At 52.9% G+C, this 25,747-nt stretch overlaps 4 protein-coding genes across 9 annotated transcripts in view; 2 read left to right on the forward strand and 2 right to left on the reverse strand.

Moving 5' to 3' along the window:
* LOC105495295 (branched chain keto acid dehydrogenase E1 subunit alpha) overlaps positions 1 to 879 on the forward strand; it is a 30,218-nt gene extending 29,339 nt beyond the window's left edge. For both annotated transcript variants that reach the window (XM_011764654.2, XM_011764655.3), the window contains exon 9: positions 317 to 879. In XM_011764654.2, coding sequence (XP_011762956.1) covers positions 317 to 487 — 171 coding nt within the window. In that variant the 3' untranslated portion in view covers positions 488 to 879. The remainder of the gene's footprint in view (positions 1 to 316) is intronic.
* A 351-nt stretch (positions 880 to 1,230) lies between these two features.
* Positions 1,231 to 3,695, reverse strand: LOC105495293 (UDP-GlcNAc:betaGal beta-1,3-N-acetylglucosaminyltransferase 8). The gene is made up of 2 exons (XM_011764651.3): positions 3,166 to 3,695; positions 1,231 to 2,692 (listed from the first exon to the last, which is right to left on the reverse strand). Exon 2 carries the CDS (start codon positions 2,658 to 2,660, stop codon positions 1,467 to 1,469), a length of 1,194 nt encoding a protein of 397 aa, XP_011762953.2. The 5' UTR covers positions 2,661 to 2,692; positions 3,166 to 3,695; the 3' UTR covers positions 1,231 to 1,466.
* A 3,480-nt stretch (positions 3,696 to 7,175) lies between these two features.
* DMAC2 (distal membrane arm assembly component 2) lies at positions 7,176 to 16,013 on the reverse strand. 5 transcript variants are annotated; one of them, XM_011764647.3, is made up of 6 exons: positions 15,959 to 16,013; positions 13,957 to 14,150; positions 11,477 to 11,557; positions 8,938 to 9,074; positions 8,673 to 8,835; positions 7,176 to 8,258 (listed from the first exon to the last, which is right to left on the reverse strand). In XM_011764647.3, exons 1-6 carry the CDS (start codon positions 15,974 to 15,976, stop codon positions 8,081 to 8,083), a joined length of 771 nt encoding a protein of 256 aa, XP_011762949.2. In that variant the 5' UTR covers positions 15,977 to 16,013; the 3' UTR covers positions 7,176 to 8,080. The 5 variants fall into 5 exon arrangements, with proteins under 5 accessions (XP_011762949.2, XP_011762947.2, XP_011762951.2 ...); XM_011764645.2 differs by lacking the exon at positions 15,959 to 16,013 and adding an exon at positions 15,566 to 15,800; XM_011764649.3 differs by lacking the exon at positions 11,477 to 11,557.
* A 4,463-nt stretch (positions 16,014 to 20,476) lies between these two features.
* Positions 20,477 to 22,164, forward strand: LOC105495291 (glutamate rich 4). Its single transcript, XM_011764644.3, has 2 exons — positions 20,477 to 20,713; positions 21,397 to 22,164. Exons 1-2 carry the CDS (start codon positions 20,540 to 20,542, stop codon positions 21,613 to 21,615), a joined length of 393 nt encoding a protein of 130 aa, XP_011762946.1. The 5' UTR covers positions 20,477 to 20,539; the 3' UTR covers positions 21,616 to 22,164.
* The last annotated feature ends 3,583 nt before the right edge of the window (positions 22,165 to 25,747 follow it).

Raw genomic sequence — 25,747 nt, forward strand, 5'->3', positions numbered from 1 at the left:
GTGAGGGCAGCACCCAGCATAGGGCAGCACTGTGCATCCAGTCCCTGCCTTTCTCTGTGCCTCAGTTTCCTCATTGCTCAGCTGCCTACCTCTTAGGGCTGCTGAAAGCCTTAAATGAATCCACACACTTGCATAGCACCTGATCCCTGCTAGGATTTGGGGTTTTTCGTTACACCTCTGCTAGGATGATCATTTCCATTGTCCAGGTGGGAACACAAAGGCTTGGAGTGGTTAACTCCTTGCCGAGGTCCCGCAGGAGGAGGCAGGGCCCTGCATGGGAGGCCGGCTGCCTGCCCACTGCCCCATGTCCCCACAGGTGATGGAGGCCTTTGAGCAGGCAGAGCGGAAGCCCAAACCCAACCCCAACCTGCTCTTCTCAGACGTGTATCAGGAGATGCCCGCCCAGCTCCGCAAGCAGCAGGAGTCCCTGGCCCGCCACCTGCAGACCTACGGGGAGCACTACCCACTGGAGCACTTTGATAAGTGAGGCCTGCTCAGCCCACCCCCACCGCCTTCAGCTACCCCGAGAGGTAGCCCACTCTAAGGGGAGCAGGGGGACCTGGCAGCACACTACCCTCTTCCCCAGTCAGCTCCCTCTAAAACACTCGGCGGCCCGGGCGGCTGCCGCTCTTCACCCCTGCTCCTCCAGGCTGTTACATTGTCGGGGGATAGGATCTGCTGCAGTTGCTGGGGCTCCGTCAGCCCCCTTTTCACCTGTTGTTACAGTGCCTTCTCCCAGGGGCTGGGTGAGGGGGTGTACAGGACTAGAAGCCCCTCTGGGTATGGGGTGGACATGGCAGGTCAGCCTGTGGAACTTGCGCAGGTGCGAGTGGCCAGCAGAGGTCACGAATAAACTGCATCTCTGCGCCTGGCTCTCTACCACCTCTGGTCTCTGTTTCCTGGAGTTTGGGGGTGATTTGAGGCCACCCCCAGCTTCTCCACCTTAGATAAATAAGGTCAAGGCCCTTGAGATACCTACTTCCCCCGGAAGCTTTCGCAAGCTGGAAGGTTAGCTCCAGCAGACAGGATGTGGGGGGATCCTCCAGAGATGGTCTCCTGCTCTCTCACAGAATGGGGCAAGTCTGCTGTCCAGCAGAGTGACGGGGAGCCCAGCAGAGCTAGCCCTGCCCAGCAAGGGTGCAGGGGAGCGTCCAGGATGAAGGTCAGGGTGTGGCCAAGCCCTGCTCCCCACCACTCCAGGGCCCCACAGTGAAAAAACAACCCCAGGCCTCAGAGTGGGGAGTGCATGTTTTTCAAAAACAAAAGTAGGCAAAAACAGCCCACCAGCCCATCTTTCCTGCCCAGGCCCCTGGCTGGGGAGGCCAAGGAGTGGCTTAAGTTGTCCAGCTTCTAGGCCCTCCTCCTTCCCATCAAGACCTGGAAGGAGGGGCTGAGCCAGGGGCAGGCCCCAGAGGCCCAGGCCAGGGCCCGGGCCAGGTCAGCACCTCCGCCCTCCCCACCGAGAGTCAGCACTGGAGCCTTGGGTCTTGCAGTTGTTTCCAGAGCCGAATGCTGGCCTGAGGGCCCAGGGGCCGTACTAGCAGCAGGTTGCGGAAAGCGCAGTGGTCCGCAGTGCGGTCTGCTGGCCAGGCTGTGAGGAAGCCTGGGTGGGCCTGGGGCACCAGGCCCAGGGCTCGGATGCAAAGGCCAGTGTAGACGTCCTCAATGGGGAAGGGTGCCACACGGGCTGCCGCCCGCAGCAGCCAGGGTGCCAGGCGCCCGGCAATGACGTAGCCACCCCCGCTTGCATAGGCTGGGTAGCCACCTTTGAAGAAGGACTCGGGCACGTAAAAGGGTCCTCCTGGCTTCCGGAGAGGCATGGCCTGCGTAAAGACCTCACCCAGGTAGAGGTTTCGGGCCGAGGCAGGTGGCAGGGCCCGCAGGTGAGCCAGCAGGGCAGGGGTGTGCACAAAGGCATCATCCTGGGCTCGCAGGACAAAACTCACGGCGGGGCAGTGGTGGCCCAGCCAGGCCAGCAGCAGCAGGTCTTTGAGCGTCTGGTTGAATGGGACGTCGAGGAAGTCCCAGAGCAGCAGGTCACTGTAGCGACGGCTCTCCCAGGCCACTAGTGAGTCTAGGTCAGGCCCTGCCTCACCCACCGGAGACCCTAGCAGGAAGAGCAGCCGGATCCCTGGAGCTGGACTGCCCCACGTCTCCCTCACGGCCTGTCGTTCTGCAAAGCGCCCTGGTTCTGACTTGACGGCCAACAGCAGGTAGGGGACATCAGTATCCGAGCAGCTGGAGACTTGGCCGCCACCACCTCCAGGCAGCCACTGTGGGAAGCTCCGGCAGGCTGCTGACAGCAGGAAACGGCGGAGGTCCTTGGGGTAGGAGGTGAAGTCAGGGATCTCGGCGGCGGCGGCGGCCCCCCAAGCCTGGCAGCCCCCCGTTTCAGTGCTGTCCCCACTGGGCAGGGACCCCAGCCGCCACTGCTGCTGGTTCCAGTAAGCGAAGGGCAGCGGGCCAGTCTGGCCCAGGCGGGCGGAGAGGTTGGCAGGTAGGGTGGGCTCGGGGTTGGCTGGCGTGGGGCCTGGCGGGGTGCCCCGAGGGCTGGGGTAGGCCTTGCTGAGCCAGGACTCGGATGTCCACTCGATGTACACTTTGAGGCCCAGGAGTGTGAGCAGTGCTGACAGGCAGAGAAGGCACTTGGGGCAGCGCATGACCTGGCCCAGGGAAGGGGCGGCCGCGGGAGCTACAAGGGAGCCACAGGGGAGCCACGGAGGCCATTGGGGTGTGGGGATGGGCCTCCAGAGAGGGCCCAGCCAGGGCCCAGGCAGACAGCTTCACAATCTCCCATAGTCCCTGCCAACCCCCGTAACAGCTTCTCTCAGTCCCAGATCCTAAACAGCTCCCCTGACCCAGGGACCCCGTTGGTCCTTATTCCTAGACCTAGGAATCCCCCATTCCAATCCCATTCCAGCACCCTGTTCTTCCCACTCCGTCCAAATGTTTCCACCTTCCTAAGAGCCCAAGGGTCTACCTCTTCCCTGTCTCCATCCAGGACAAGGGACCCTGCCGCCTATCTCCTCCCTCTCCCTCCATTTATCGCCCTCACCAGGAAATCAGGAGCACGATTCCTAGCTCCCTGGGGTTAGAAACCCAGCGTGCCTCCCGCAACATCCCCACCCCAGGGACAGGGGAACCAGGGATCCCACGCCTTTTTACCTCTGGGTCTGGCTCCCACCAGCTCCGGGTGCTGGCCTCAGGTCAGGCCTCAGCTCCCTCTGATCTGCCTGCCCCAGCCCCTGCGTTGTCGACCGGCCAGGCCCAGCCCTGCCCAGCCAGTCCAGAGGGGCGGGGAGGGGAGCGGAGCGGGAGCAGGGAGGGCCCCAGGGGCCGGGGCGGGGCTGAGGCAGAAGGGAGGGAGGGAGGGAGGAGGGCAGGAGGCCGACCTGAGAGATGGAGCTCTGGCATGTTAGGGCTGGTTTCTGGTAAGACAGCTGGGAAGGGTGCAGGGGGCAGCCACAGAAACAAGACGGGGGCGTTGCGAGGCCTAGGAGGGGAGAACCAGGGCCTGGGGAGGGAGGGGGTACCAGGGAGGGTGAGACTGAGGGCTGGGCCTGGGCTGGGGAGTGTCAGAGTGACCAGGGTGAGGCAGGGTCCCATCGAGGCAGAGATGGGGAGGCTGAGAGGCTGGCACCCGGCGGCGCCCATGGCCAGGAGGCGGCAGTGAATGTGCTGAGTGGGAAGGGATCGGCGGGCCCGCCAGAGAGAGGGATGTTTGTTGTGGCTGCCCAGTCAGGGTGGTGGGGGGAAGGGGCTGGTGAGGAGGAGGAGAGACAGAGACATTGTGGAGAGGGAAGGGACGGCCCGGGAGCAGAGAGAGGAGAACTGGGGTGAGACAGGCGATGGAGAGAGCTGAGGGGGAGAGAGAGAAGACAGGAAAAGTGGGAAGGTGGCCAGGAGGGAGAGGGGGAGGGAAATGGAGATCTGAGAAAGATAAGGGGTTGCGGAAGCCCTGTGGGGTGCTCACGGGGGAAAGAGAGTTTGAGAGAGGCAGGTGGAGGGCAGAGGGGAGGGACTCAGGCTTCTGAGCCAGACCTGGGGAGTGAGTGGCGGAGAGGGAGCCAAGGGGAAGAACAGGAGAGGAAAAGACTGGAGCTTCAAGGGCAATAGAGGGTGACAGGGTGGGGCCCACAGGGAACCCCGGGAGCTAAGCTGACCCCCTGTACCTCCTCCACCCGGGCTGCCTGCCAGCAGGGTGGGAATCCGTTCCTACCTTACCCCCAACCTCCAGCCCTGGAGCCAGCCTCGCCCTGGGCCCCGCCCCTCCCCCAGGGGCGCTGTGACTCTGGGAACACTCACATCCAGCTCCCTGGGGCAGGAGAGGGTGTCTGCCTGTGTTTGCGTCCCTGCCCTCCAGAGGTCCCTGCTGTTGGTACTGCATCAGCTCTCTGAAGACCTCCCAAGACATGGGGTGGGACTAAGGGGCTCCCACTAAGCCTGGGCTGACCCCTTCACTCCACCCTTGTTTGGGGGCAGGCCTGTCCCCATCATGGCAGGAACCCAGTCTGTCAGCAGCAGCAGTTGATCTGTCCAGCCCTGATTTCCTCCCCCCAAGTTTGAATAATGGAGCCTGTGGGAACAGCTGGAGGAAGAGAGTGGGGAGGAAGTGGTGAATGTTAATGGAATAATAGCTGGAGTGGGAAATGACAGCTAGGGGCTGGGGGCAGGAGCCCGAGCACCTCCTGAGGGAGTCTGCAAGTTCACTCTACCCTGGGGCTGGGAGAGAGGGACTCCAGACCCCTGGGCTCATCTAGCTTCTGGGGGCAGGGGGTGCTGCTCTTCCTGGAAGCATTAGGAAGCTTCGGAGGGTGCCTTTCTTTTTGCCTTTGCCATGTGCCTCAGCCTGGGTCCAATCAGGAGAGAGAAACCACACAGGAATGGGAATAGGGAAAGTTCAATATACAGAATGATTAACTCTACCATGGGATTGGCCAGTAAGGGGTGCCTTCTTGGGGAACATGGTTGGAGGGTGGACATGCTGGTGGAACATGATCATTCCAATCCAACAGTTCCATCTCCCCAAGCCTTGGGACTCCCCTCATCCATCTTACGCTAGGGCAGTTCTGGTCTCTCTGCCTCATTAACTTTAGGCCACTGTTGGATCCAAGTTCCGGTTAGGTACCCAAGCAAGCTATTAGAACCACGCCTAGCTGCACAAGGTAACCCATGAAATCCAGAAGCTCTGGAAAGCGCACTCATGCCAGTAAATTTGGCCTGAGCTAGTGTTACATCCACCCTCATTGGTGTCACATGCTTAAAATCCACTTCTGCATGCATTCCCCAAGTTTCTGACTCTGTATATTTGCGAAGCCTTGTCATTCTCATCGTGTAAAAGCTGGCACCTGTCCACCTGGAGCAAGCTGATTTGACCCTAGGTATTTATGGGTCTAGAGGCAGCAAGGGGCGCTTGTGGTGAGTCTTAAGAAGAAAGGGGTGTATCCGTTATTTCTGTGTAAGAGCTGGCCATGAGAAAAAAAACTGGGGTGGGACAGTGGCTCACCCCTATAATCCCAGTACTCTGGGAGGCCAAGAGGGGAGGATCACTTGAGCCCAGGAGTTTGAGACCAGCCTGGGCAACATAGTGAGATCTTATCTCTAATTAAGAAAAAAAAAAAAAAGAATGGACAACCACTTTCAAGGTGTCTGCCACTGGTGAGGTCATCACAAGATTTCTTCTTTTTTTTTTTTTTTGAGACGGAGTCTCACTCTGTCACCCAGGCTGGAGTGCAGTGGTGTGATCTCCGCTCACTGCAAGCTCTGCCTCCCAGATTCACACCATTCTCCTGCCTCAGCCTCCCGAGTGGCTGGGACTACAGGCGCCTACCACCACGCCCGGCTAATTTTTTTGTATTTTTAGAAGAGATGGGGTTTCATCATGTTAGCCAGGATGGTCTTGATCTCCTGACCTCATGATCTGCCCGCCTTGGCCTCTCCAAGTGCTGGGATTACAGGCATGAGCCACCGCACCCGGCCTCTTTTTTTTTTTTGGCCTCTTTTTTTTTTTTGAGATAGAGTCTTGCACTATTGCCCAGGCTGGTGTGCAGTGGTGTGATCTCAGCTCACTGCAACCTCTCTGCCTCCTGGGTTTAAGTAATCCTCCTACTCGGGAGTGTTCAGCCTCCCAAGTAACTAGGATTACAGGCACCCGCCACCACGCCTAGCTAATTTTTTTGTATTTTTAGTAGAGATGGGGTTTTACTATGTTGGCCAGGCTGGTTTTGAACTTCTGACCTCATGATCCACCTTCCTTGGCCTCCTGAAGTGCTGGGATTACAGGCTTGAGCCCCTGCGCCGGGTCACATCACAGGGTTTCTAAGCAAAGGAAGGCTGGTAGGTTCCTCAGACACTGATAAGTCACTCGCTTGAAGTGACTTGGGGGTTCAAGATTGCCTGTTTACTCTGGGTCCAATTAGATGACCCCATTCCAAAGAAGTAAAAACTTTTGGGCCAGGCATGGTGGCTCGTACCTGTAATCCCAGCACTTTGGGAGGCTGAGGCAGGTGGATCACCTGAGGCCAGGAGTTTGAGAACAGCATGGCCAACATGGCAAAATGCTGTCTCTACTAAAAATACAAAAATTGGCTTGGTGTGGTGGTGCGCGCCTGTAATCCCAGCTACTTGGGAAGCTAAGGCAGGAGAATCGCTTGAAACCGGGAGGTGGAGGTTGCAGTGAGCCAAGAGATCGCACTACTGCACTCCAGCCTAGGCGACATAGTGAGACTGTATCAAAAACAAAATAACAAAAAACAACAAAAATGTGGGGGCTGTCATGGAAGCTGTCTAGTTCTCAGACTGTGACTTGAGCTGAGTTAGCAGACCCACGCTTGTCACTGTCTGTGGGCACTCAGGGGCACTCTGGAGAATCCATCCAATACCCAGTCTTTAGAATTGTCACAACTACCACAGCTGTTGAGCACAGCAGCCACAGGGGGTCCCAAGGCACGTGCCTCATCTCTGTCAACCACAGGCGCTTGTGGGATTATGATGCCATTGCATGCCTTGGGCCTCTGGCATCTGGTTTCCCATCAGCAAGAGCTCAGCACTGCGCCCAAGCCCAAAGGCACAACCAAACCAATCCTGGAATCCTATCTTAATAGTCTATTCCTGGGACACTCCAGGTATCAACTCTGTATTCATCAGGATGCAGTCAGGAGAGAAAAACCACAGAGTAACTTGAACAGGGAAAGTTTAATATAGAGAATTACTGGCTTTAACAGTGAACTGGAATGAGGGCTTCACTGGTGAAATGCTTCTGAATTGACTGGAAATCCATCTGGGGTGCTGGGGAATGTTATTCCCAGAGAGGTGCCTCAGTGGAGGTGCTGTGTCTCCTACGCAACTTCTGGGGGCTGGAGGGTGCCAAGGGCAGCTGCTGACCGCCTGGTGCTTCAGGAGCTGGGTGCTGGGGAAGCCACACGCACCGCGGGGTCCAGAGGCGGAAGCACAACCAACAGGAACCAGGAAGGAGGCGCCTTTCCTCCTGTAATGCCTGTTTGGTGCCCTCTACTGACAAAGCTTATGCCCTTTCTACAGAAACGCAGACCAAAAAAGCTGAATTTGGAATATAAAGTCAATAAATCCATAACCAGCAATACCATGGGGCCTGGGGTGTGCTGGCCTTTAGTGAGTGGGGCAAAGGATGCTGCACGTCCTGTAGTGAGCAGAGAGGCCCTGTACGGGGGAGAACCATCCCTGTAAAGTGTCAGTAGCAGCTCCTGTGTCAGTCAGGGGCCCTGCAAGAAATGGCAGTGCACTCACGTAAGGACAGTTTGAGAAGAGTCTCTTGACAAGGTGAGTGTGGCTCTCTGCAGCTACTGACAGCCTGAGACTTTACCTCCCCAGGCCTGAAGAGGGGCATGGAAAGGGCTGTCTGAGGGTGACAGGAGCTGTGACCTTTAGCCAAGGGCAGCCAGGAATAAATACTGGGACTTCATGCTCTCTCCCTGTGATTGGCCAGCACCATTCCCCCACCCCCATGTTGAGTGAAGACAAATGGAAGCCAGAAGTGTGGCGAGCTACCAGACATTCCATGCAGCCCGCTGAGAAGCCACTCGAGTGGGGACAGGGCTGAAGGCTAGGCAGGGACAGGGCTGGCTGTGTCCTGAGGCTGCTCCTCCGGCCCCAACTTCAGGCCCTCGGCCCAGTCGACCCCCACAACCTGGCAATTGGGCAGCATCTCCTCCACTAAGATCTGAGTGAGGCCTGGGTTGGACACGGCAGGGAGGTCCGAGATGTCCAGCCTGCGGAGGTTCCTGAAAAAGGGGGAGAAGGACAGGAAGCCAGTGTAAGGACAGTGTGTGTGTGTATAGGGAGGTACTGGCCCCAAATTTCAACCTTAGCTTCCTAAAATAAAATCTTTATAGCTGTCCAGGCACACGAAGCCCAGTGTGTTAACTGCAAATACGCAACTCTAGCTCCTACTGTTCTGCAACAGCATCGATATCATAGAGTTTTGACTAAAACAAAAAGGAAGATAAACCAGGAGTCATTTAATTCTTCCAGAGACTCACTGTGACTGCTCATCTACCACAAATACTCTAGGTCTGTGATGGAGGTAGGGGGATATGAGAACTGCCCAACACTGCTCCTCCCCACTTCCTCTCCTGCATCTGTGTGAGGTGGGAGAGGTGCCTGCATATGGGGCCCAGCCTGAGCTGAGGTCTCACTGGAGGTGGTGGAGGCAGGCAAGGCCCCGTTCGGAGACGCGGGGACAACCGGCCAGCGAGAGCTCCTGCAACGAGTCGGCCAGTGGGTAGAGGCGGCTGAGACACCAGTCGTCCACGTGGGGGCAGCGCTGCAGCGACAAGGACTGGAGCTCCTTCAGGAGGACTGTGGTAGGGAGAGGGCAGGATGGCACCAGGGGCCTTTCTGAAGCCCATCACCAAAGGGAAAACATGGAGGCCTGTCCCATCTCCACCCCACCTCACTCACGGAGGTTGTCCAGGCCCTCGTAGTTGATTTCACAGTCACTGGCATCCACAGCTTCGACAGGCACTTCCCGGAAATTCCAGAACTCTGGAGAGAAATGGCCATACTTATCTGGCCTGATCCACTCCTTGTCTCGAAACCTGGAAACGGGAGAGGGAGTGTCAGTAGGGCAGCCGAACCTGCCCCAGGCCTCCAGCCTCTTCGGAACCTTCCCCAGCCCTATATAATATGTATAGGTCACCCCTGACATAACTAACTCCATCTTAGAAAAAGACTCCATCTGGCTGTGCGCAGTGGCTCATGCCTGTAATCCCAGCACTTTGGGAGGCTGAGGTGGGAGAATCACTTGAGTTTAGGAGTTTGAGGACCAACCTGGGCAACATAGTGAGACCTCGTCTTCACAAAAAAATACAAAAATTAGCTGGGCTTGGTGGCTTGCACCTGTGGTCTCAGCTACTTGGGAGGCTGAGGTGGGAGGATTGCTTGAACCCAGGAGGTCGAGGCTGTAGTGAGTTGTGATCATGCCACTGTGCTCTAGCCTGGGAGACGCTGTCTCAAAAAAAAAAAAAAAAAAAGAATGTTTTGCCAATTTTACATACCTAGAAACTGAGGGTCAGCGAGATTACAGATAACATAAGAGCAAAAAGGTAAATGCAAGAATCCTGGTAGATGGGCAAAAGTTAAGGGACATTTTCAAACATGTATACTGTTTCTAAGGAAGTTGCCAGAGGAATTGCTCAAACCAGACGGAGGGGTAGATGAAGTCTATGTGAACTGTCTTTTCCGAAAAAGAAAAAAGCAAAGGAAAGAGAAAGGGAAGGAGAAAGGAGGCGGGGAAGGAGGAAAGAAAGAAAAACAGTATTGAGCACAGGCCAGGTGCTGCCGGTGGCTCACGTGAGCCTGTAATCCCCAGCACTTTGGGAGGCTGAGGTGGGTGGATCACTTGAGGTCAGGGGTTGGAGACCAGCCTGGCCAACACGGTGAAATCCTGTCTCTACCAAAAATACAAAAAATTAGCCAGGCATGGTGGTATGCGCCTATAATCCCAGGTACTTGGGAGGCTGAGGCAGGAGAATTGCTTGAACCCAGGAGGTTGCAGTGAGCCAAGATTGTGCCATTGCACTCCAGCCTGGGCGACAGAGCAAGACTCTGTCTCAAAGAAAAAAAAAAATATATTGAGCACATATGCATTGCTAGGCCTCTTACATCACAAAATCACAGTCAATCTCTCACTCTCTCTGACAGGGTCTCACTGGGTAGCTGGGATTACAGGCATGCACTACCATGCCTGGGTAATTTTGTATTTTTGGTAGAGACGGATTTCACTATGTTGCCAAGGCTGATCTTGAACTCCTGGCTCAAGTGCTGTACCTGCCTTGGCCTCTCAAAGTGCTTGGGACTACAGGCGTGAGCTACCACGCCCAGCCATTATTATTATTATTTTGAGACAGAGTCTTGCTCTGTCGCCCATGCTGGAGTGCAGTGGCGCGATCTCGGCTCACTGCAACCTCTGCCTCCCGGCTTCTAAGGGATTCTCCTGCCTCAGCCTCCTAAGTAGCTGGGATTAGAGGCGTGCGCCACCATGCCAAACTAATTTTGTATTTTTAGTAGAGACAGGATTTCACCATGTTGGCTAGGTTGGTCTCGAACTCCTGACCTCAGATGATCCACCAGCCTCGGCCTCCCAAAGTGCTGGGATTACAGGTGTGGGCCACCATGCTCTGCCTATTATTATTTTTTGTGACAAGGCCTCACTCTATTGCCCAGGCTAGAGTTCAGTGGTGTGACTATAGCTCACTGTAGCCTCCTGGGCTAAAGCGATTCTCCTGCCTCAGCCTCCTGAGTAGTTGGGACCACAGGCATGTGCCACTGCACCTGGCTAATTTAAAATATTTTTTGTAGAGACAGGGTCTCACAAAACTGCTGAGGCTGGTCTCAAACTCCTGGCCTCAAGTGACCTTCCTGTCTCGGCCTCCCAAAGTGCTGGGATTACAGACATGAGCCACTGTGCCCAGCTCCGTTCAGTCTTTTTTTTTTTTTTTTTTTTTTTGACACTTTTGAGACAGAGTCTTGCCCTGTCCCCTAGGCTGGAGTACAGTGGTGCAATCTCGGCTCACTGCAACCTCCGCCTCCTGGGTTCAAGCGATTCTCCTGCCTCAGCCTCCCCAGTAGCTGGGATTACAGGCGCCCACCACCACACACCCAGCTAAGTTTTGTGTTTTTAGTAGAGACGGGGTTTTGCCATTTTGGCCAGGCTGCTCTCGAACTCCTAACCTCAGGTGATCCACCCACCTTGGCCTCCCAAAGCATTGGGATTACAGCCGTGAGCCACCATGCCTGGCCCCCATTCAGTCTTTATAGCAAAACTTGTAGGTTAGAAATGATCACCATCCCATTTTACACATGACAAAACTCAGGAACAAGTCCCAAGCCACACAGCCAGAAGGCGGCAGAGACCAGGGGACTCTGAAGCCTGTGTGACTGCAGAGCCTGGACGTTAGAGAGATACCCCACCACCTGCCCCCAGCCTTAGCGGTCATACTTGACTGCGCCTCCTTGCTTCAGGATGAAAAAGGCACCTGCACTGTATGGACCATGTTGCTCCTCCAGCCAGGTGAAGGATCTGCAGAAAAAACGGTAGCTAAGGGTGAGGCCTGGGGAGCATCACAGCCCTCACGATGCCCCAGTGCTGTTAAGAGGGGCAGAGTCCAGCAAACCAGGCATGCAGACAGACAGAGTCAGGCTGAAAATATATATTGCCCACCTACTAAGTGCTGGGCACTGGGGGCAAAGTGGTGACCAAGGCAGATAACATCCCTGCCCAGTCTGGAGATTAGTGCAGTAATCCAAGCCATTATACAGGGAGAAACAGATAACAACCCAGGAAATAACAGCAAATTGCAGAGAATGTCAATTCCATGACTAAATAAAGCAGAGAGGCTGACTGGGAGGGGTGGGGAGCAGAGGGGTGGGGACGGTGGAGGCTGAGTTTGGGTGTTAATTGGAGGAGGTGACATTTGAGCAGAGATTTGAGTGGTGAGAAGGAACAGAGTATAAAGGCTCAGAGACTCAAATTAGGATGGCTGAATAAATAAGAAATAGGGATGCTGCCGGGCGCAGTGGCTCACACCTGTAATCCCAGCACTTTGGGAGGCTGAGGCGGGAGGATCACGAGGTCGGGAGATCAAGACCACAGTGAAACCCCGTCTCTACTAAAAATACAAAAAAAATTAGCCAGGCGCAGTGGCGGGCACCTGTAGTCCCAGCTATTCAGGAGGCTGAGGCAGGAGAATGGCGTGAACATGGGAGGCGGAGCTTGCAGTAAGCCAAGATTGCACCACTGCACTCCAGCCTGGGCAACAGAGAGAGACTCAGTCTCAAAAAAAAAAAAAAAAAAAGAAAAAGAAAAAGAAAAAAAAAAGAAATTGGGATGTCATGCTGACAGGGGGCCAGTGGAGTCCTGGTCGGGGGGGTCTCAAAGCTCAGTAGGGGCTATGTTTTAGGCCTTGGAGATTGGTTCTCATTTGAAGGTTTTGAGCTGGTGATGATAAGATTCCTTGAGCTGCTTTGTAGATTATAAAAAAGTATGGGACAGGCCAGGTGTTGTGGCCTACACCGGTAATCCCAGCACTTTGGGGGGCTGAGGCAGGTGGATCATCTGAGGTCAGGAGCTCGAGGTCAGGAGCTCGAGACCAGTCTGGCCAACATGGTGAAACCCCAGCTCTACTAAAAATAGAAAAATTAGGCATGGTGGCGTGTGCCTGTAATCCCACCTACTTGGGAGGCTGAGGCGGGAGAATTGCTTGAACCCGGGAGGCGGAGGTTGCAGTGAGCCATGATCACACCACTGCACTCCAGCATGGGAGAACAGCGAGACTCCATCTCAAACAAAACAAATTTTGGCCAGGCGTGGTGGCTTATGCCTGTAATCCCAGCACTTTGGGAGGCCGAGGCAGGCTGATCACCTGAGGTCAGGAGTTTGAGAGCAGCCTGGCCAACATGGCGAAAACCCGTCTCTACTAAAAATATAAAAATTTGCCGGGCCTGGTGGCAGGTGCCTGTAATCCTAGCTACTCGGAAGGCTGAGGCAGGAGAACTGCTTGAACCCGGGAGGCAGAGGTTGCAGTGAGCTTAGATTGTGCCACTGCACCCCAGCCTGGGAGACAGAGCAAGACTCTGTCTCGGGAAAAAAAGAAAAAAAAAAGAGTATAGGAACAAAAAACCAGTTATTGAGTGATTCAATTATAAAACAAAGGGACTTGGATCAGGTTATGAATGGTGAAGGCAGTGAGAACTGGTCAAATCAGAGATATTCTAGTATTTTATTGATGGTCTGGATGTGGAGGGCAGGGAAGCACAAGAGAGGAATTAGGGATGAATCCTTAGAATTTGGCCTGAACAGGCCAGGAACGTTGGCTCAGGCCTGTAATCCCAGCACTTTGGGAGGCCGAGGCAGGCAGATCACAAGGTCAGGAGATCGAGACCATCCTGGCTAACATGGTGAAATCCCATCTCTACTAAAAATACAAAAAATTAGCCGGGCGTGGTGGCGGGCACCTGTAGTCCCGGCTACTCGGGAGGCTGAGGCAGGAGAATGGCGTGAACCTGGCAGGCGGAGCTTGCAGTGAGTCGAGATTGCACCTGGGTGACAGAGTGAGACTCCGTCTCAAAAAAAAAAAAAAAAAGAAAAAAGAATTTGGCCTGAACAACTGGGTGGGCGGCACTAGTGTTTACTGGGATGGGAAGGCTTGGGAGTGAGCAGATGTTTTTTGGGGAGAAATCAGGGTTTGGTTTTAGCCATGTTAGGTTTGAGATGCCAGTTAGACTCTGAGTGGAGCTGGTGGGTGGCAAGCTGCCTATGTGAGCTGGAGTCCTTGAGAAGGGTACAGGTTGGAGATAGAGCTGCAAGAGACAACAAGGCTGGCACTGGAAGCCACAGTGCTGCCTGGGAATGGCAAGGACAGGACCTGGGCTCTGGTGGGCCAGGGTCTCCGCAGGGTCTTGCAGGCCAGGGATTCTCACCGATTTTTCAGATGCACCTTGGACATCTCCCTTTGGAGCAAGTAACCCCTCAGAGCCTCCACATCGTAGAAATGGTTGTTCAGGAACTGGAGCATCTTCCTTTCCTTCTTCTGATTGCCCTCTGGGACCACTGCCCCACCCAGGCGATGGATGCCCCTGGTCCCATTCCACATGGGGGCCACCAGGCGCAGGGACTGGGGAGGGGGAGAGGAAAGGAGCTGAGCCTGGAGCCTCCTGGGAGACACAGAGCTGGATCCCCCAGTTCTTGCTCCATGAACCTCAATCCCTCTGATTCCCAACTCGCCCTAAGTTCTTCCTTCAAAACTTCAAAATTGTCTGAGATTCCAAAAATTTTCCCATGTTTTTTCCAAGTTCCTCCTCCCCTTAGTCAACCCTAAATTCTCTCCTTGACTAGGCATATACTGTTGATTTTCCTAAATTCTTCCTCTAACTTTCCCCCAAACTCTTATTACTCAAAATCTGCATTATTTGACCTCTTAATTTCCCATAGATTTGCCCCTTAATTACCCAGTTCTTCTCCTGGGGTTTTCCCGTTTTCCCAAATGACTTCTTTCACCAAAATATAATCTTAAAAACGTATCTCCAAACCTCATGGAGAGGGCGCTCTGAGCAATCCCTAAACCCAACCAAGCTTGTCCAATCCGCCGCCTGCATGCAGCCCAACACAAACATGCAAACTTTCTTAAAACATTAGGAGGATTTTTTTGTGTGATTTTTTTTTTTTTTTTTTGACTCAGCAGTTATGGTTAGTGTATTTTATGTGTGGCCCAAGACAATTCTTCTTCTTCGAACAACGTGGCCCAGGGAAGCCAAAAGATTGGACACCCCTGAACCGAGAAGGGTAAAAAAAGCACGAGCTTTGAAGAGGAGAGTAAGAAAGTGGAGAGGTGTGGCCACAGGGAAGAAGCCCCCACACGGTTCAATTTTGCTTTCAAGGTCTCCTCTTAATCTACCCCAGTTTCTCTTTGCTTTAACCAATTTTTTTTTTTTTTTCAAATTCTGTCGATAATTTTACCCACACCCTTATTTTCCTTAAAAATTTGAAGCTGCCTTGGCCGGGCGCGGTGGCTCAAGCCTGTAATCCCAGCACTTTGGGAGGCCGAGACGGGCGGATCACGAGGTCAGGAGTTCGAGACCATCCTGGCTAACACGGTGAAACCCCGTCTCTACTAAAAAATACAAAAAACTAGCCGGGCGAGGTGGCGGGCGCCTGTAGTCCCGGCTACTCGGGAGGCTGAGGCCGGAGAATGGCGTAAAAACCCGGGAGGCAGAGCTTGCAGTGAGCTGAGATCCGGCCACTGCACTCCAGCCTGGGCGACACAGCGAGACTCCGTCTCAAAAAAAAAAAAAAAAAAAAAAAAAAAAAAAAAAAAAATTGAAGCTGCCAACCTCTTTAATTTTCCCTAAATTCATTCCTTGATTTTTACCCAATTCTTTCTAAATCCTCTGAAAGAATATCTCAAATTCTGCTCTTGATTTCACCCAGATCATGCCCTTGGAACCCCCAAATTGACCTCTTGGTTCCCCCGCCCATCATGCTTTTGAGTTTTCTGTAAAAATTAGGCAATTTCCCACGAACTTTTCTTACATTTATCCTTCGGTCTCCTAGGACCAAATCCCACATCCTTAATCCCTTTCAAGCCCTCTTATCCTACAGGCCCCACCCTTGCCTGTCCATTAGCTCCTTGTGTCATCCCTCCCTCTGATTGGTTAGTCGCGTCGCTCTTCGGAGGTCACTCCCTCATCCCCACTGGATACTCTCAGCCAAGTCCCTGCCTCGCTAAAGCGTCTCCTCCGCCTGCGACCCCCACAGATCCTTCCTGGCCCCCAATAGCCACAGGTTTGCACTCCCAGTACGGGGCTTGCCAGTCTTAGCCCGCTGCCTCACGGCTTTTTGCTCTCGTGGCCGCCAACAGAGGCTTGAATGCGGAGGCTGCAGAGCGGACTTCAAATTTAGGGCTCTAGAACTCCGGTCACTTACCACCCAGGGAGCCGCCATCTTGCTAAGATTACGTAACCGGAAGGGGTCGGTCTTATCCCACTAGCCTGGGCCAGGGCGAACTTATTCTCCTGTGGCCACGCCCCGCGTTTTCTAACCGTCCTCTTAAAGGTGCACGCACTTTTTACTCTCCTAGGGTTTAGGGATTGCTCACAGCGCCCTCTCTCTGAGCTTCAAAACCAGACACAGGTCGGGCGCGGTGACTCACGCACCTGTGAGCCCAGCACTTTGTGGAGGCTGAGGCGAGCGCATCGCTTGAAGCCAGAAGTTCAAGACCAGCCTGGGCAACATAGGGGAGACCTTATCTCCACAAAAAAATAGGGAAACAAAAAATAGAATATTAGCCGGGCATGGTGGTGCGTGCCTGTGGTCCCAGCTACTTATGAGGCTGAGGCAGGAGGATGCTTGAGCCAGGGAGGTCGAAGTTGCAGTGAGCTGTGATTGCGCCACTGCACTCCAGCCTGGGCGACACAGCAGACGCTGTCTCTTAAAACAAAAAGTTGAAAAACAAAACAAAACAAAAAAACAGGACTCCACAATCTTTCCCTAGGAGAAGATGGGGTGTCCTTCCCGGCAGAGTCTCTTTCTTTCGTGACTGCAATTGCAGTCTCCCTGAGCTTTCTTGTTCTTCCAGCTTCCTCTTTAAAACAGGGAATGAGGGGGCCGAAAAGCTGACCACGTCATTTTTTAAAATTAGGGTCAGGTAAGAGAAAGAGTGGGTGAAGAGGTTAGACTTCAAGGTTAGAGACTGAGGTGAGATCTCAAGACCAGTTCGGAGTTCAAAGCTAGATAGCAGCATGCAGAGCCATTGTGAAGTCTTGTGGATAGCAGTATTCATTCATTCATTCCAAGAATATTTACTGAGCACTTAACACATGATGGCAGGCACTGTTCTAGGTGCTGAGATTACCATAGTGAGCAGGACAGACCCAGTCCCTCTCTCAGGGAGTCAACATTCTGGGGCTGGGACAGCATGGATATGGGAGAGGATGGATAAGAAACAAAGGAATCAGCAAGATAATTTTGATAATAAGCAGATAAAAAAAAGTGACTGGGGCGTAGGGCCATCAGCAAAGGCCTCTCTGAAGAGGTGACATTGAAGTGGAAGTGAATGATAAGGAAAGAGCCATTCAAAGATCTAAGGGAAAAGAGCTGCAGGGAGAGGTAGCCTCTAGAGCAGAGAGGCCTTGAGGTGGGAACCAGCTTGTAGACAGAGATAGGAGACTGGGTTAAGAAGTGGGCAGGGGCTGACGGTGCAGGCCTGGTAGGGTTTTATTCTATTCACAGTGGGAAGAAGGGAGTGTTAAAATCGGATTTACGTTTTGTAAAGATTCTCTCTGCCAGGTGGAGAATGTACCTTAGAGCAGTGGTCCCCAACCGTTTTGTTACCAGGGACTGGTTTCGTGGAAGACAATTTTTCCATAGACCAGGGGGCAGGATGTGGGGTGGGGATGGTTTTGGGGTGAAACTGTTCCACCTGAGATCATCAGGCATTAGATTCTCATAAGGAGCAGGCAACCTGGATCCCCCACAGGCACAGTTCACAGTAGGGTTTGCCTCCTATGAGAATCTAATGCCACCGCTGATCTGACAGGAAGCGGAGCTCAGGCTGTAATGCTCACTTACCTGCTGCTCGTCTCTTGCTGTGTGGCCCAGATCGTAACAGGCCAGGGGCTGGTACTGGTTCTCGGCCCAGGGATAGGGGAACCTTGTCTTAGAGGGCAAGGGTGGACGCAGGGGACCAGTACAAGAGGCTACTGTAACAGTCTAGGCAAGAGATGAATGGGGATGGGGCAGAGGAAATGGTGAGAAGTGCTCAAATCCTGGATCTGTTTTGAAGGTTAAGCCAATAGATTGAGAAACTAAAAGCAGACTGGCATGGCTGTGCACATGAGGAAACTGAAAGAGCAGCAGGTTTAGGAGGGTGGGTGTGGCGGCTGAATAACGGACCCTCTCCCCCAGATACTCATACCTGTGAATCCCTGGATGCTGTGACTGTGTTACTTTCTATGGTAAAAGGGACTTGGGGCTGGGCGCGGTGGCTCACGCCTGTAATCCCAGCACTTTGGGAGGCCGAGGCGGGTGGATCACCTGAGGTCGGGAGTTCGAGACCAGCCTGGCTAACATGGTGAAACCCAGTCTCTACTAAAAGTATAAAAATTAGCTGGGTGTGGTGGTGCATGCCTGTAATCCCAGCTACTCTGGAGGCTGAGGTGGCAGGGTCGCTTGAACCTAGGAGGTGGAAGTTGCAGTGAGGTTGCAGTGAGCCGAGATTGTGCACTGCACTCCAGCCTGGGTGACAAAGTGAGACTCTGTCTCCAAAAGGGACTTTGAAGACGTGACAAAGTTAAGAATCTTGAGATGGGAGATTACCCTTACCATGGGCAATTGGGTAGGTCCAATATAATCACAAGGGGCCTCTCAGAGGGAGACAGGAGGGTCAGCATCAACAGGAGATGTGATGATCATAGATAGAGAAGGTTGGGGTGATGAAGGAAGGGCCTAAGAGCCAAGGAAGGCAGGTGGCTTGCAGAAGCTGGAAGAGACTAAGAAATAGGCAGTCTTCTAGAGACTCAAGAAGCGACCCAGCCCTGTGCACCCACCTTAGACTTCTGACCTCCAGAACTGTAACGGTGACTTTATGTTGTTTTAAGATTGTGGTCATTTGTTACAGCAGCAACAGGAAATGCGTCCGATGATGGGGCTCCCAACTGAGAGTTCTGTGTTGACCACATTCACGTTGAGGTGTCTGAGACACCCTGGTGGAGCTGAAGTAGAGGAGCGGCAGGACTCATTTCCTGGTCCTGACAGGATAGAATAAATAAAGTGTCCGGAACCAGCAAATGACATAAAGGCAACCTCTAATTGCCCTCACTGCTCATTGGCTTAAGGCACTCCCACCAGCGCCATGACAATTTACAAATGCCATGGCAACACCCAGAAGTTACTACCCCTTTTCTAGATTTCTGAATAGCCCACCCCTTAATTTGCGTGTAGTTAAAAGTGAGTATAAATACTGCCAGCCCACAGCCCACGTGCTGCTACTCTGGGTAGCCTTACTCTGCCAGGAGCTGTCCTTCTGCTGTACACAGCCGCTTCAGTAAACCTGCTTTCTTCCACGGCTTGCTCCCTTGCTCTCGAATTCTTGGCTGAGTGGAGCCAAGAAACCTCTAGGGCTAAGCCCCAATTTGGGGACTCACCTGCCCTTCATCAGGGCTGCAGAATTAGGGTGTAGAACTCAAGGGAGAGATCAGGACTGAGGCCAAACATTTGGAAGCCAGTGACATATACATGAAATTGGCTGGGACTGGTGGCTCACGCCTGTAATCCCAGCACTTTGGGAGGCCGAGGTAGGCAGATCACCTGAGGTCAGGGGTTTGAAACCAGCCTGGCTAACATGGTGAAACCCCGTCTCCACTAAACTTACAAAAATTAACCAGGTGTGGTGGCGTGCACCTGTAACCCCATCTGCTCAGGAGGCTGAGGCAGGGGAATCGCTTGAACCCGGGAGGCAGAGGTTGTAGTGAGCCAAGATTGCACCACTGCAGTCCAGCCTGGGTGACAGAGCGAGACTCCGTCTCAAAAAAAAAAAAAAAAAAAAATTTATCTATATAATTTAATTAATTAATTCATTTATTTATTTTGAGATGGAGTCTTGCTCTGTCGCCAGGCTGGAGTGCGGTGGCGTGATCTCGGCTTTCCGCAACCTCTGCCTCCCGGGTTCAAGCTATTCCACTGCCTCAGCCTCCAGAGTAGCTGGGACTACAGGCGCACGCCAGCATGCCTGGCTAATTTTTTGTATTTTACTAGAGACGGGGTTTCACCCTGTTGCCAGGATGGTCTAGATCTCCTGACCTCGTGATCTACCATTATATATATATATATAAGCACCTTGGGTCTGAAGGAAGGGTTCAAGGCCGAGAGAGGCCTGCAGTGCTTCCCAGACTTTTCCACAGCAGAAGCCCCAACCTCAGCAAGGATGATATACCCATAGGCAAGTCCAGGGTCAGCAGAATTGGCTGCTCAGCCCTAGGCCAGCCTGGACACAGGCACTCCAGCTGAGGGATTGCTCTGTTTGTGCCCCTGGGAGCCATTCCTGCCCCCAAATGCACACTGGTGGGAAAGCCCTGGGATGATCTGCGCTGAGAGGACAAGCAAGAACCAAGCTATGGGGAAGCCAGAGGTCAAATGGAGGCTGAGGAGAGGCTGGAGAGGCGGTGATGGTGGGGGGCAGGTGGAAGGACAGAGGGTGCCAGGCATCTACAGACACTGAGCGCCCCTGAGGGGTCAGACCTGAGATAGGCAGGGAGGGGCAGAGTTTGACCTCTGCAAGAGACTGTGTTTGAACCCTTTGAGCAGAGTTGAGGTTAGACTTCAGAAGGAAAAACAAAAGCACAAGGCCAGCTGATTTTCTCTGAAGAGTGGACTTTGGGATACCTTTGCCAGGAACCCCCATCCCACTCCCTCTGCCCTTTACTCTCCACCACGCACACAGCTCCCCGGGGGACTGGGCCACCCTGGACCTTGCTACTTCCTGCTCCTGGCAGCCATAGCTCAGAGACTATGGAGCTGTGGAGGCAGCTGAGTCAGGCTGGACTGGTGCCTCCGGGGCTGGGCCCACCCCCCCAGGCCCTGAGGGAGGTCCCACCAGTGGAAATCCCTGGTCAGACCCTCAGGACTGCAGGGACAGACACTGGAGGTGCCTGGGATAGTCTGCTGTGGATCAGGGAGGAGCTGGTGAGTGAGGGGTTTGGAAGGGAAAGAGAGAGAGAGAGAGTAAATGAGAATGAATGGAAATGAAGGAAAATAGAGAGGGCCAGAGATTGAAAGACAGAATCTGAGAGACAGAAGCAGAGACATGAGAGGCAAGTACAGACAGAAAGACAGACATAGAGTGAGGGACAGGAACAGAGGTGGGACAGGGAGATCCCAAAAGAGAGGGACAGAGGTGGGAAGCAGAGACTGAGAGCAGGAACAGAGACAGGGGACTCAGACTGAATTTGAGAAAGTTGAGGAGGGCGGAGACAGGGCAAGCGAGAGAAAGAGAGCCAAAGGCAGGGGCAGAGAAATAGCAAAACAGAGACAGAGAGACAGGGGCATGGAAAGACAAAAAATAAATGGGGACAGAGACAGACAAAGGGAAACAGAGACAGAGATAGATAAGAGAAGGAGGAGACATATTACTGAGAAACAGAGAGAGAAGTCAGGGACAATGAAATGGAGAGACAAAGACAGAGACAGAGTTAGAGATCAAGATACACTCTGAGAAGCAGGAAGGCAGTTAGGATCCATTGGCACAGTGAGGATCCTGCCCAGGCACCATGGCCAGGACATGAGTTGGGACCTGCTCTCATCCAGGCCCTGGCGAGACCCTTGCTCTCTGGGGTGGCATCCCTGTGACGTCCCCTTCCTACCGGCAGGAGAACCTGCGCCGAGTTGATGTCCAGCTGCTGGGACAGCTGTGCAGCCTGGGGCTGGAGATAGGGGCGCTGCGGGAGGAACTGGTCACCATATTGGAGGAGGAGGAGGAGAGCAGCGAGGAAGAGGAGGAGGATCAAGAGCCCCAGTGGAAGCAGGAGGAGGAACACCTGGAGGCCTGCCCAGCTCCACACCCCCCTGACTTTGAGATGATGATCTGAGGCTCTGCCAGTGCATTTAGGTTGACATACAAATTAGATGCAAATGTATGCAAAGGGGAGGGGAGATTTGCAGGTCAAATCAGATGTGGAATCAAGTATACCCCTTTAGTAAGTGCTTTCTCTGAAGATGCCTGCAATGAGATTTAGACATTGGCCTGTGAGCTATGGGTGTGTTGGCAGATGACATGAGGATGTGTTTGGAGGTGATGTGGGAGGTTGTAGAGAAGTTGCAGGTGCTTTTGCAGATGAGCCTCAGCTGTGCTGCTGAGATGGGGTCTCTGCAAATGTGATGGTGATGCATACAGATGGGATTTCAGATCAACGCTGTCCAGTATGGTAGACGGACAGCAGACACACATGGCTATTTAGTGCTTGAAACATGGGGAGTCCAAATTGACATGTGCTGTGAGTGTAAAATACACAACAAATATTAAAGGCTTAGTATGATGAAAATAACATAAGACATCTCAATCATGTTTAGATTAATTACTTGTTGAAATAATAATATTTTGATCATATCAGTAGTAGTAAAAATATTACTAAAATTATTTTCACCTGTTTTTAAATTTTGTTGTGTGTGCTGTTCCCCTCCCTGTGTCCATGTGTTCTCATTCTTTTTTTTTTTTTTTGAAATGGAGTTTGGCTCTGTTGGCCAGGCTGCAGTGCAGTGGCATGATCTCGGCTCATTGCAACCTCCACCTCCTGGGTTCAAGCTATTCTCCTGCCTCAGCCTCCTGAGTAGCTGGGATTACAGGCACGCGCCACCACACCCAACTAATTTTTGTGTTTTTAGTAGAGATGGGGTTTCAGCATATTGGTCAGGCTGGTCTCAAACTCCCGACCTCGTGATCTGCCTGCCTCAGCTTCCCAAAGTACTGGGATTACAGGCATGAGCCACCTCGCCCAGCCTCATTCTTGTGTTTACAAAGCACTTTGTAGTTGGAAGTGCGGGTCTTTTCAGAGAAGTGAAATGTTGACAGAGGAGGTGCTGATTCCTTTCCCTGGGAGTTTTCTCCTTAAAAATAAGCCGCTTCCACTTTCGGAGGCCGAGGCTGGGGAATCAGTTGAGGTCAGGAGTTTGAGACCAGCCTGGCCAATATGGTGAAACCCCGTCCCTACTAAAAATACAAAAATTAGCTGGGTGTGGTGGCGCGCACCTGTAATCCCAGCTACTGGGGGGGCTGAGGCATGAGCATTGCTTGAACCCAGGAAGCGGAGGCTGCAGTGAGCCAAGATCACGCCGCTGCACTCCAATCTGGGAGCCAGAGAGATACTCTATCTCAAAACAACACCAACGGAAAACCAAGCTGCTTCCTTTTGTCCAGTGGAGACCCCAGGATTGGGGTGGGGTGCAGGACTGGGGTTTAGGGATTCAGGCTTCATTCCCAGCCTGGTCCTCATTAGCTAACCTGAGCCAGGTCTGCAGCTTTTATCAGTACTGCTGTTTGGGGGTTGGGGAGAACATTGAAGTCACGCCCAGCAGCCAGGGAAGGGGGAAGGAGACCCCACAGAGCATGCAGTGGCACAGCGTTGTCGCCTTCTCTTGGCATTCTAGACAGAGGCCTGGGGAGTCTGGGGGTCTCTTGGCAGCTACATCTAGACAGTAGGAGTCATAGGGAATGAGGATGTTGGATGCCATGGCCCCAGGGTCTGGGTCATGCTTCACAAGTGCCAGGGTCCCGTGTCTCTTGGGGAGAAAGACATGAGTGGAGGGTACAAGGGAGAGGCTGGTGTAACAGCTGCTCCCTATTCAAGAACAGAATGGAGGATGGACTCGATGTTTAAGCAGAGTTGCCCTAAGCCATGGCCTGGGCCACAGAGGTGAAATCTATGGAAGAGAGCGGGAGTTTGGGTGAAGGGGGCCAGCCCCACCAGTGCTGTCCTCAGCACCACACTAACTGAGCTCCTTCCAGCAGTGACCAAGTCTGCACCAGGCAGACTGGGTCTCCCAGACCAGTGGGAGAAGATACCCATCCCTACCCAGGGACAGCGAAGATGGTCAGAGTGGGGACAGAGGAAGTATAATCTGAGGGATCAGGGCTGTGATGATGGAGGTGCAGGAGGCTGAGGAGACCCAGAGAAGGCGACAGGCCCAGGCTGAAATGTCAGGAAAGTGATCTTAGAGGAGAACTGAGGCAACAAGGAAAAATGAGCCAAGTAAAGAAAGGGAATGGGGCTGGGCATGGTGGCTTACGCCTGTAATCCCAGCACTTTGGGAGCCCAAGGCGGGTGGATCACCTGAGGTCAGGAGTTTGAGATCAGCCTGGCCAACATGGCAAAACCCTGTCTCTACTAAAAATACAGAAATTAGCCAGGCGTGGCAGTGCATGTCTATAGTCCCAGCTACTCAGGAGGCTGAGGCACAATAATTGCTTGAATCGGAGAAGTGGAGGTTGCAGTCCGCCAAGATTATACCACTGCACTCCAGCCTGGGCAACAGAGTGAGACTCTGTTTCAAAAAAAAAAAAGTGAAAGAAAAGAATATAAAAGTAGAAAAATAGCATATACAGAAGCCATGGGGGTTATCTAGTGATCTAGCCCCCTGCTACTCAAAGTGCAGTCATTCATGGAACACAGCAGTAATAGCATTGTTACAGCTATCTAGTGCTACATAACAAACAGCCCCCAAACATTGTTGTTTCAAAACAGTGACAGTGTGCATTTTGCTCATCTCTGCTCCATGCGGTCTGAGGCTTCAGCTAGAATCACTGAAGGTGCATTTGCTCTCCTGTCTGGCAGCTGATGCTGGCTGAGGGCTGGGGGGCCTCTGTTTCTCTTCTTGTCTTGTCTCCATATGGGCTAGGTTGGGCTCCCAAGGAGCTTAGAGAATGGGTTCCAAGGGCATGTATCCTGAGAGGGAGCCAGTCAGAAGCCACATCGCCTTGTGTAACCCAACCTCATCAGCCATGCAGGGTCACTCTCACCATGTTGATGCCATTGCAAAATCCTGATCAGGTTCAAAGGAAAGGGAAATAGCTGGGTGTGGTGGCTCACACCTGTAATCCCAGCACTTTGGGAGGCCAAGGCAGGCGGATCACCTGAGGTCGGGAGTTCGAGACCAGCCTGACCAACATGCAGAAACCCCATCTCTACTAAAAATACAAAATTAGCTGGGCGTGGTGGCACATGTCGGTCATCCCAGCTACTCGGGAGGCTGAGGTTGGAGAATCGCTTGAATCCAGGAGGCGGAGGTTGCGGTGAGCCGACATGGTGCCATTGCACTCCAGCCTGGGCAACAAGAGCAAAACTTCATCTCAAAAAAATAAATAAAGGAAGGGGAAATAGACTCCACCTTTTCATGGGCGAGTACAACGTTCTGGAGGAACATGTGGGACAGGAAACACTGCTGAGATCATCAGTGGAAAACACAAGCTACCCCAGCAGCTGCTTGGTAGATGTGCTCACTCCCAGACCCATGCCAGACCAACCAAATCAGCTTCTGTGCATAAGAAGAGTTCCAGCTGCTGCCTTCGCAAATTAGGTTTGAGAAATACTGTTCTAAATCACAAATGTGACACGGCTTTGAGCAGGTGGAGCAGGGAAACAGTAATTACATTTAGAGAGCTCTCTCTGGCTGCCGAGTGGAGGTTGGATTAGAGGGCTCAAGAGTGGTGGTCCAGTAGAAAGAACCAAAAAAAAAAAAAAAAAATTGGATGAATTGAACATTATCAAAATTCCAAACCTGTGTATACATAAAAAAAAAACCCTATTGAAAATAGATTGCCGGGCACTGTGGCTCACCCTTCCAGCACTTACGGAGACCGAGGCTGACAGATCACTTTGAGTCAGGGAGTTCAAGACCAACCTAGGCAACATGGCGAAACCTCGGCTCTACTAAAAAATACAAAAATTAGCTGGGTGCGATGACAAGTGCCTGTAACCTCAGCTACTCAGGAGGCTGAAGTGGGAGGATTGCTTGAGCCTGGGAGGTCGAGTCTGCAGTGAGTCGAGATCATGCCACACTGCACTCCAGCCTGGGTGACAGAGTGAGACTGTCTCAATGAAAAAAAAAAAAAAAAAAAAGAGAGAGAGAAGAAAAGAAAGAAAAAGGCAACCTATACATTAGGAGAAAATAGTTGCACAAATATATCTGATAAGGCTCTAATATCTAGAATATATAAGGAACCTTTAC

The sequence above is a fragment of the Macaca nemestrina genome, chromosome 20 (genome assembly GCF_043159975.1).
Source record: "Macaca nemestrina isolate mMacNem1 chromosome 20, mMacNem.hap1, whole genome shotgun sequence".
NCBI classification, from domain to species: domain Eukaryota; kingdom Metazoa; phylum Chordata; class Mammalia; order Primates; family Cercopithecidae; genus Macaca; species Macaca nemestrina.

What these genes read in the sequence shown, in the direction of transcription:
- LOC105495293 (XM_011764651.3), bottom strand. Translation starts at nt 2,660, where the DNA reads ATGCGCTGCCCCAAGTGCCTTCTCTGCCTGTCAGCACTGCTCACACTC.
- LOC105495291 (XM_011764644.3), top strand. Translation starts at nt 20,540, where the DNA reads ATGGAGCTGTGGAGGCAGCTGAGTCAGGCTGGACTGGTGCCTCCGGGG. An exon ending in TGTGGATCAGGGAGGAGCTG is followed by an intron (nt 20,714 to 21,396) that starts GTGAGTGAGGGG and finishes TCCTACCGGCAG; the next exon opens with GAGAACCTGCGCCGAGTTGA.
- DMAC2 (XM_011764645.2), bottom strand. Translation starts at nt 15,601, where the DNA reads ATGTGGGATTTGGTCCTAGGAGACCGAAGGATAAAT. An exon ending in TAGGAGACCGAAGGATAAAT is followed by an intron (nt 14,151 to 15,565) that starts GTAAGAAAAGTT and finishes CCCCCTCCCCAG; the next exon opens with TCCCTGCGCCTGGTGGCCCC. An exon ending in AAGGTGCATCTGAAAAATCG is followed by an intron (nt 11,558 to 13,956) that starts GTGAGAATCCCT and finishes TTTTTTCTGCAG; the next exon opens with ATCCTTCACCTGGCTGGAGG.